This window comes from Pholis gunnellus (genome assembly GCF_910591455.1).
Source record: "Pholis gunnellus genome assembly, chromosome: 24".
Taxonomy (NCBI): Eukaryota; Metazoa; Chordata; class Actinopteri; order Perciformes; family Pholidae; genus Pholis; species Pholis gunnellus.
The window spans coordinates 6195037-6205624 of record NC_136551.1 but is presented as its reverse complement, the minus strand read 5'-3'; the positions used below and the strand labels follow the sequence as shown (position 1 = coordinate 6205624).

At 49.5% G+C, this 10588-nt stretch overlaps 1 protein-coding gene across 1 annotated transcript; it reads right to left on the bottom strand.

Moving 5' to 3' along the window:
• Positions 1 to 1477: 1477 nt before the first annotated feature.
• LOC306715166 (beta-1,3-galactosyltransferase 1-like) lies at positions 1478 to 2464 on the bottom strand (the record flags this gene model as incomplete). Its single annotated transcript, XM_079185444.1, has 1 exon — positions 1478 to 2464. The coding sequence occupies one exon, from the start codon at positions 2462 to 2464 to the stop codon at positions 1478 to 1480; it is 987 nt and encodes a 328-aa protein (XP_079041570.1).
• Between the last annotated feature and the right edge of the window lie 8124 nt (positions 2465 to 10588).

Sequence of the window (10588 nt, the reverse complement as noted above, 5' to 3'; positions counted from 1 at the left end):
CCAGCGATACGTCCTGGTGTCGGTGTGGGCTCCCAGCGGGGACCGGAGGAGGAGGAGACGCTGCTGCTCTCCACAGGGGAGAAACCAAATACAAATAAAATAATAGAAACAATGTGGAGAACCTATAAGGCACTTTAAAAACAAAGGTTTATGCATTGTATTTTAATTAAAAAATCCACTCGCCCCTGTAATTCCTCGTTAAGACGTTTTGGAAAACAGCCATTTAGCTGCCAATTACACGGATGCGTCATTTCTCCATCACACACACACACACACACACACACACCTGCATGTAGTGGGGAAGCACCCAGCTTCCCGTCAGTCCTCCCCGTCGGTGAAGCGTCGAGAGCTGCGACCCGCTTCAAACTGAGCACAGCTGCCGCGATGAACGGCGGCCCTAATGAGACGCTTCCATTTCTACGGCTCATGTTTTTCTAACAGTCGACACCGAAGCCCCTCGGAGCGTAATCCTCACTAATGCCGGTGCGTTCACTCACAGGTTGTGTGTCATACATGCAGCAGAGTCATTTTCGGCAATAAATACAAGTTTGAGTCTTACAAAAGCGCTTTATTTAATCTCAAGTTATTGAAACGAAGAAAGCACTCAAAAGTGTGATATATTCGTCCTCACTGCGCGAACAGTACATCTGTTCTCCTCCATGTTCAAGTAATAGAAAATATAATAGTCTGCTCACAGCACTGCCTGGGACAAACAACCGCACGTTACACGTTAACAGAAGTGACATTCACTTTGGAATACGAGCCGCCGATATCTGAACGCTGTCCGGATACTTCTTTGTTCCCCCTCACTGCACCGTACAAACATCAGCGGCTCGGTTGTAAGAAAATATGTCCGATTCCGAAAAAGAATACTACAGTCATATGAGTCAATTATGAGTCGCCTCACTGTAAAACTCACCAAGGTCCTCGCCATGACGACGGCGGCTGCTGCTGCTGCGGCGCCAGACACTACATCCAACATTAACACCTCGCTCGGAAAAGCACGACAACTGAAGAGAACACGAGGGACATTCATGATTACAGCTTGTGATGGACCCAAGAGGCGAATCGTGTTTGTGTAATCTGCAGTTTTAGCAATCGGGGACAGTTTGTGTACTCAAACACAAGCCTCTGAGCGTCCTGTCGGGTATTTTCCTGTAAAAACCATAATGCTGCTGGCAATGACAACCAACCACCTGAACATTTCGCTCATTTTTTTTTTTTTTGGGGGGGGGGGGGTGTTTCCAACTTTGTGGCTGTTTTGTGAGTTCTGAGCTCTTGAACATGTTGGAGTGTGAAAGGACACAGAATACAGAGGAGTTTGCTTCGGCCTTGCACTATAGAGACTCCTTGCAAAGCAATCAGCGCCTGGACAAAGCCCCGGAAGCTTCGTCAATACTGCCAATTTGCCAATGACGGAGACGCCGGCGATAAGAGGACCATTCCGTGCCTCCCCGACTCTCTGGTGCTAATCCTGCTAACATTTCAGGTGCTTCTTGCTGGTCATGTCGTTCCAGATGCGGTGCATCTCCTCCGGGGAGATCTGGTGGACGGTGACCACCCGGCGGTAGCGGCAAAGGCTGTAGGCCATCTTCCAGTGGTTGAAGCCGCTGTTCTGGAACGGGTGGATGCCCAGCTTGCGGAGGCACACGCCGACGTACACGTCCTCCAGGTGCAGCAGCCGGGTGTGCAAAGAGGTCTGGTATATGAGCTCGGCCACGTCCGCCGAGAAGACGTAGCCGGTGCCGGAGCAGAAGGGCGGGTACTTGCTCTCGGGGTACAGATCCCTTGGCATGTACCACTTGCTGCGCATGTCTCTGATCGGCCCGCCGTTGATGACGTAGCCGGTGAAGTACCTCCTCCTGGGCTTGGTGGTGGGCTTCAGTAGGTTGAAGATGAGGTTCTCCATGTTGACAAAGATGTCACTGTCCGTCTTCAGGACATACTGGGCCTTGGAGCAAAACGTGGCCACCCAGCGCATGCCCATCAGCGTCTTGAGCGTCAGGTTGTGGTACGAGTCGATGAAATCCTCCACCACGACGTCGTGGAAGATCTGGCTCTCCTGCTCCACCATCTGGTTGAGGACGACGTCGGTGCTGCGGCCCAGCAGGAAGAGCGTGACCACGCGCACGTCCGGGAGCGTGCTCTCGTCGCCCCATGTCTCCCGGATGGCCTGGCGGGCGTCGAATTCCTTGTGGGTGGTGCTGATCAGGATGACGAGGAAGGGGGGCTCCGCCTCGCACTTCTTGGCCTCGTTTATGAGGTAGCCAAAGTCGTGCGGGTTGAGCGAACGCGTGCGGATGTTGCTGAAGGTGCCGTTCTTGTCTGCCTTGGGCGTTTTGCGTATGGGGATGGTCAGCTGGCCCCCGTAGGAGGAGGAGGGGCGGGACAGACTCAGGTACCACAGAGCGCTGGCCCAGCAAACCACGGTCAGCAAGTACAAGCAGGAGACCTTCGAAGGCATCGCTGTTCACTCGGCTGGCGTTAGCAGCGTTGGAAACGTCGAGGCCACGCCTCCATGGGGTTGTCTCGGACCTGACGGCGCAGCTGGAGGCTGCCTCCGCGACGCGACATCAATCTCAAGATAATGGGCTTCTCTACCGCCTAGAGTCGGTGCGACTGAAAGGGAGCGCTGCTGTGGCGACGTCTTCTCGCGTCAAAGGCCTCACCGGGTCCCATCGCAGCTCGCCAGGATGCTTTTAGCCCTCTGTGGTGGAGTCTAAAGAAAAGAAAAGACGAGAATGCAGACAGTCAGTCGCGAGGTAAATCACAAATACATAATGAAACAGTGTGACAAGCATGTCGAGTAAATGTGCATCTCATTTCCACGTAGAGGCATTTATAGCGGCAAAGTGCGTGTGACACATCTAACGAAATGCTTTACTCAGTATTCATGACAGCCCATAACAGCAGCACCGGCTCGGCGGGCGCCACCGCCAGTTACCCTATCAGTCTATCAGCGCCGCCGATAATGCCGAATGTGGTCTGAAGAAAGTGCATATCCCAGGAAACGCTCTGGCCGATGGGGCCCCGGCTCCGACCGCTTTCTGTTTGCAAACGCTGTTTATCTCCCTCTTAACCCCCCCTGGACCAGACACAGGCCGGCGAATCAGAGCCACTCCGGCAGTCTGAGGAGGAGCAGGAGGAGGAGGGGTGAGACAGAGAGGCATCGAGGCAGAGGAGGTGAAAATGAATCGTTCTCATGTGAAGAGATTAACATCCACTTCCTCCCGCCTCACCCTTTCCACACCTCAGTGTCGAGCTGAACTCGCCGTCTGGATATTTACATATTTTTTTACTCCGCTCCTCCTTTGTTCGTGCTAAAGCAACCTTTAGCACGGCCGCTCTAATTGGCCACAGTTGACCGACCGCGAGCGGATGAATTCGAGCTCCAAATACGGCTTCATTATGCCATGATGCTCGCCTCCTGTATTCATTCAGCGGCGGCGCCGGATGATCAATTCACAGGATGTTTGGTGTCGAACTAATCCTTCTTTACAAACAGACTTTTATGTGCTGCAGACATAATCTTTTTTTCTTTTATATTCTGGGGATAACGCATGACTGACGATGAGCAAAAAAAAAAGGAGAAAAGTGGGATAGATCCTATTAGAGATACTGAAATGTGCCAAGATGCTGCTTGTGCTCTGTTTTAAGATGGAAGGGCCGAGATAAAGCCGGCTCATTCTTTTATCAGACTCCGGATTTTCTGTCGGTTCTTTTCATCAGGGCTTTTCGCATATCCCCCCCCACCCCCGTCTCTACTATCTCTTTCTGAAGCAGAGTCATCAATCTCATGGTCCGGTGGAATCCATCTCATCCCGGCTGCTTTTCCACACCTCCGTCCTCTCGATCACTCCCTCCTTCTCTACTTCGGCGGGCGCTTGATCCATTCTTATCCGTCTCACTACCCCCCCCCCCCCCCTCTCCCGTCTCACTCTCTATCCTTCTGGCCTTTTTATTGTTGTTGGGCCTCCTCGTTTCAAGCTTCCCACACTCCCTCGCTCTCATTCACGTTGAGCTCCCTCTACTTTTCTCCCGTGCCATTTCCTTTCCCCTCCTCACAGCTTGCCTCTAACTTATTGACAGCTCCTACCGCAATCAGTCTCCCTGCAGCCAGTCGGTCCGCGCTCCTCCTCCTCCCTCACTCTCTCCGACTCTCTATCGCTAAATCATCATCCCCCTTTCCTCGGCCTCGCTCGCCCTGTAGAAAACTGCAGACGGTCATTCTCAGGAGAAGTCATCTCCTACGAGGGAGATCGACTACTTCACAACCAAACTCTTCTTCACTACCCAAACTGTAAGACTTGATACTGATGTAAAACACTAATAACGTTACCGCCAGCAAATTACCTCTTTACTACTTCAGTGAATTTATTCACTACCGATGGCCAAACGGCATTACAGCACAATGCACTGAAATTAACTTAACGTCTGCTCAAGGTGGAGCTTTCAAATCTAGTAGTAATGCGTCACGATTTGATTTTATAGTTTGAGTCAGGTGTGAATCCGCAACGTAACCAGTGGCCTTTCTCTGTCAGGTGTGTGTAGTACTACACTGTTTTCCTCTGAAGTAGAAGTACACAGTGCTCGGCGATGGACATCTGAGAGCCGCCACCGCCGCTTGATTGCAGCAGTGTGCGTATGTGTGTGTGTGTGTGTGTGAGACCTCCTGTGGACTGAGTTATGGCTCTGAGAGGAAATGCTGTGACATCTGTAGGAAATACAGGACCATGTAATAGAAGGGTCCATTACATCATATTTTATGTAAAGAAAGCGGTGGACGTTTTAATGCTCACAGCACAATCATCAAGTCTGCCAGCTGTGTTTTCCAAAGCGGCTCTTCTAATGAGGCTGTCCCCAATCAATGCAGTTCTTACTGTGTCTTGTCATTAATGACTTTGCTAATACACAGACAGACAGACACATCTCTATCGTCTCGGTTGTTAAATGCACGCGCGCGGCGAACCGCAACTTGTCAATCAGAACGGATTCATTAGAATCGGGAATGAATAAAAAGTCGTGGGCCGTTTGGCCCGCAGCTGTCGCTTATGGAAAGCTCTGCTGCTCGTACAGTTTTTTACGGTTATGCCGGGTGTGCCAGCTTGAGATTTAGATGGCGCGGCCACGTCCCTGATACAGAGCGGCATTTAAGTACTACTGCTAGTACTACTGCTACTACTATAGATCACTAACACGACGGCCCTGCTGGTGAAATAACACCAAAAATACCATCAGTAAAATAAGGTGTAATTACAGTTATTATTAACACCCGTTCACATGGCTTACAGCTAATGATCTGCTAATCTGAACTGGTTGTCATGACAGCACAGTGATGGGCCATGGGGGGGGGGGGGGGGGGGGGGGGGGGGAGATGGGAGAGCGTAGGAAACGGTGGGGGAGGAACGCAGTCAGCCTTCCGTACGCCGGCGTTAATCGCTAAAGTGTTTTAAATGTAAAGGAAGTCGATTTAGCGACCTGGCGCTGAGCTCTGCAGCAGCTCGATCCCAGACTCCACGTCATCATCACCTCTGTGTGGAGGAGAGACAGAGTGCCCGCGATCAAGCACGTGTCCGCTTCCTGAGAGGCGGCTGCTGAGAGAGGAAGTGCGTTTTTGTTGATTGAAAATCTGTCCGACACGCATTCATTCAGAATCCATGCGGTTTTTCCTCTGTTGTGTCGCACTAACAACTGAATATCTTTGGGGTTTGGAACTGCAAAAAAGAAAATAAAAGTTAATTTGAAGACGTCACCTTGGGCTTTGGGATGGAAAAAAGTGCTGAGCGTTCTTCATAATTTCTGATATTTGGCAAAATGATGAATCCGTTGAAAGTGTACACTCCGGCGACGTAGCGTCCCACTTTACATCAATTTGGAGGATTCGCAACAGCTATGGAGCGGCTTGATGTGGCGGAGGCGTCAGGTTGGAGTTCGATAGCATCTTACATGTCTTGATGAAGAACTTTTTTTGTCATGTGTTTGTTGTGTTACAAAAAGGCTACCAACTAGATTACGTTGTGCATTGCTGTGTCGCATAATGGCGAGTAAACCGATCTTTAATGCGTACATTTGCCTCATTCATTAAATAAAGATAACTAAATAAAATAAGCAGCCTTCGCACTGTCCGCCGCACATTCATTATATCATGATTTGAACGACTGCTTCGAGAGCCGGAGTTTGCAGCAGCACCGTGTTATTATCACACATTAAATAGATCCAGGACAGATTTTACTATCATGCAGTGTCTGGGTTCACGGGGGGACCTTGAACTGCTCGGCTGTCTTTACAACCAGCAGAGATGTGGGAGTCTCAGCATCGTTTAATGTCGCACCAGATAATTGATTGCCGTCATTAGCGCAGCGTCGAGTGACCTTGCCTTGGGGGGGGTGCGTGTAGTCAGCGAGGGAGGGAGTTACACACAAAAAAAAAAAAAATGTAATAGATTGTGGTGTCGGCGGGTCTTTGTTGCATTCAAAGGAAACATGTGCGTGAGAGGTGAGCGTTTAGGGCGACGACGAATAAATCATACTAGGAGCTCGGGGGGGGGGCTTCTACGCTACGGCAGAGGTAAACAGGAAGCAGCCGATTTAAGCAAAGGAGATGCTTTACATTACGATGTGGTAATAACATTTGAAAGCGAGGCGCTACCTGTAAATACCATCCAGTAACAATCAAGTGGATAATGGAAACAATAAAAAGGAATAATAGCTTTTTATGTCTGAAGGGGGGGTGAAAGAAAATGCTGCTCAGGACGAAATTATATTTCCAAACACACTTGCCACTTTGACTTTGGGGGTGCGTGACATGGCCTTGGAGCGCCTGCGTATGCTTTATGATCGCTGAACAAGCAGCAGCTTCCCTGGAGGGAGAGTCTCAAACACTTTGCCCTCAAACACCCGAAAACAACACAGACTCCAAGGCCAGCGAGAGCTGCATATGAATGTCTCCGCACCGGAAGGCACCAAGATGTGAATAATACGCAGCAGTGCTTTGGGAATTTAAACTACATTTAAGGATTCGAGCGGCCCCCCCCTTTTCTTCTTATTTTGGATTTAAAGCACACCGAGTTGGAATTTTGAAACATATCAAAACACACACACAAAAAAACCTTTCCGGCGGATGCTGACACGAGCTTGTCCACAGCCCATAACTCAGCACCTTATCTCGAGCTCCTGCTGCTGAATTTGTGATAAGCTCAACAGGAGGTTTATAATTGTCAGCCACAAAAAAACAACAACTGTCTTCTGTTCGATGTTTGATCCTCTTTCCCACCAATCTTCTGCCAAGTCTGAAACCCATTATGTCGGCTTCTAAACATTCAAAGGAGGAATAATGCGCGTGGAATTTAACGGCAACGGGCCAAATTGGTGAGCGTCCCGCCTAATATGAGACGCGCACAATTAAAATGTCAGGCTGGGAGGCTCCCAGTGTGGCACTAGGGGCTGCTTTTGTTTCCTGGATAATAAAAGGACTCGATGATTGTTGTGGAGCGGCGCAGCCGGGCCGTGTAGTCAGCATTACAGGCCACAAGGCTGGACACTCCGGGCTTAGTGCAAAGCCTCTGAATGCAAAGCAGCTTAGGAGTGACAGAGGAAATGGGATATCGATAGCGGCCAACAGATTTGGATGAAGCCTGACGCTCCATCCCCACTCCGGTGCCGATTTGAGCCCCCCACCCGAACTGTGCCGCGGCGTATCAGTCCGGGCCCCGAGCAGAAAACCTCTCGGCGTTCGTTTCTAACCGATGCGTGCCTCGGAGGATGTTTTTGCTGAAAGCTAAAACTTGTTTCAAGTCAAGTTCGGGAACTTGTCAGACAATGCTTGGTTTTGCGGCGGAGCTGCGACACGGCAGCCATCTGGTGCTTTCACGTAGGTTAAAAAACGAGCCGGTGGATGAGTGAGGAGGAGGAGGAGGAGGAGGAGGAGGAGAGAGACGTGGGGGTGTTTGGGTGCAGAAACACAGCTGCGTTTCATAATCACACAGTCAGTGTTTGTTTTCTCAAGACGAAAATGAGCGCGGGGTGCATTCGGTTTTTCTTTTGCAGTGTCGTCGTCCCCTGGCCGTGTGCTCTGAATGCAAAGCTTCCCTCCAGAAATTGGAAATGACAACTTGATTCATGCAGGTAATACATTTCGCTGTCCGACCGGGTGACATTGCCGTTATGCAATATTCGAGCTCAGCGCTGGTCGGGGGGGGGGGGGGGGGGGTAGGAGAGGATGAAGCTCCCAGAAGACACTGGAATTATAGTAATGCCAACTGAGGCCCACTCAGCACCCAAAATGAAACATTTAGTGACAACAGCTGGTGAGGAAACAGGGTGTTTCTGTTCAGGTGCTGATGAAGGGAAAGATGGTGGTAATAACCTTCAAAGGTTAGGCTGTAAAAGTCACAGATTTATAGTATTGATGAAATGTATCAGCTGTAGTCACTAGAGAGATCGCAGACGCCTGGGGCAAGGCAATGTTTGTCTTTTATATTATCAAGCGCAGTTTTGCTGAGCGTGCACTCTCAGCGGTGGCCTCACATTCGTACGCTCGCGCCCGAGAGCTGCTTGGTGCAAGCACCGTTTCCCACTGTCGAGCACCAACATCCACAGCGGAGCAATTCAAGTCGTAAGTGCTTTTTTCTTGAGAGAGCGGTAACCAATAAAATATGGAACAATTGTGTTATTATGAACCTGATCTGCTGCAGGATGCTAGCAGCGTGTAGCGTTTCCACGGACCGCTGAGTAGATGCTTTTCCCGAACGGCTTCTTCAAAACTCTTGTCAACAGCGTGGTTCAAAAACAAACACAAAAACAGCTACTGAGTTCAGCATGACCTGTGGAGTACCACAAGGATCAGCACTTGGAGCCAGATTAACACAACATTAACTACCATTCTTGTGCAGATGATATTCACATCTGCATTTGTCTTTCACTGTGTAACTTATGGGGCCCATTGACGCACTTTGGACCGCCCATTGAAAGAAACATTTTGTCATCTAAAATATTCCAAGAGTAAAATTTCCTATTGGATTGAAGGCCAACTGTGGCTCAGTGGTAGAGCGGCTCTTACCACTTAACCACAAATTGCTTCCGTGAGCTGTGCCTGCGGTGGATGCACGGATGTAAATGTCACATAGTTCTGAGGGGAACATGTAGTGCTCAAGTGCTGTGAGTGATCGTAGGACTAGAAAGGCGCTATTCAAGTACAAGACCATTGGAACGCCCATTGTTCTGAAGGCCCATTGTTCCGAAAGCACAAACTCTCATGCAACTAACAGAAGCACATGTCGAGTTATTATGCAGAATGACCTCATGGGACCTCCCCAGTTGCAATATTTTCCTCCCATGGCGAAGGCATGACCCGCGATGGGCCGTCAGAACAACGGACAGCTACCTAGTTCAAGTGAAGTGGTGCGAGGGAAAAGAGCGGAGCTCGACAAAATAATATCAACGTCTTTTCTTGTGAAGATCATGTATTCAGTCAGGTCGGATCATCTGTAACGTGTGTCTCTTGGTGTCTCAACACATGCAGGGGAACCTTTTTGTCTGAGACTGAAAGAACTAAAGCGAGAAGGCGATCGATGCAGCAGCAGCCGGCAGCGGAAGTGTAGACACATCGCATCGCAGCCGCCTCTCAAACCCTTCTCTCGAGTCCACTATTTTAATTTAAACACCTCCTTCTCTTCCTCCAGTCCTCTCTCTCTCTCTCTCTCTCTCTCTCTCTCTCTCTCTCTCTCTCTCTCTCTCTCTCTCTCCCCCTTACACTCGAACATCGACCTTCAGCCTGTGAAAATGTACACAAGCACCTCCAACGCTAAAAGCGGCGGCGGCGGGCGATAAGTCTCTGATGGGCTTGTAAATTCTCGGCTATTGATCCGGCTCTGGAGGGTCTCTCGGGGTGCTTCTCTGTAATTTTATTTTCCTTTTGTTACGTCCATCAGCAAAGCAATGAATCAGACGTCCATAATACTGTGTGAGTGAAATCTCCTGAGGAGACAGACCTCCATTGAAAGCACCAAATCTAAACTGCACACACACACAGATACAGAAAGTGAGAGTGAATAGACCGGTCGAAAGATAAACAGGTTGCTTGAAATATTCAAATCATCAGCTTTTCTCCCATCATGGTCCTGTGGCCACACGGCAGCAGTTCCTACGGGGACGTAAATGCCCCGATCTACCAGACTGACACTAAGTGATGTGAAGTGGAAGTACGGCATTCACATGAAGTGTCTCACTCCAAAAAATGAGGCAGCCACCAATCGACTCCAGCTCGTGATGGATAGGACAGAAATTTAGATAAGTGATGTTCCATTCTGAACATAAATGGCTATTTTCAGCACTTAGTTGATTAAATTACATCACTTTTAAGTACCATGTCCCCCTTATTGAAGGCGTCGTTTCCCAAAAATGAGCCGGAATTGGACTGTAGTTTTGCTTTCAGGGATTTGTTTCACTAATATAGACAAAAACCGACATTTGAATAGAACTAGAAAAAGAGCGCAGATCTCTGCCAGGTGTGTGTTGTGTGACGCGCAGCTGTCTGCAGCGGCTCCGTGCAGCTGCAGAGCGTACAGTGATGAATCAGCACAAAGCAAATT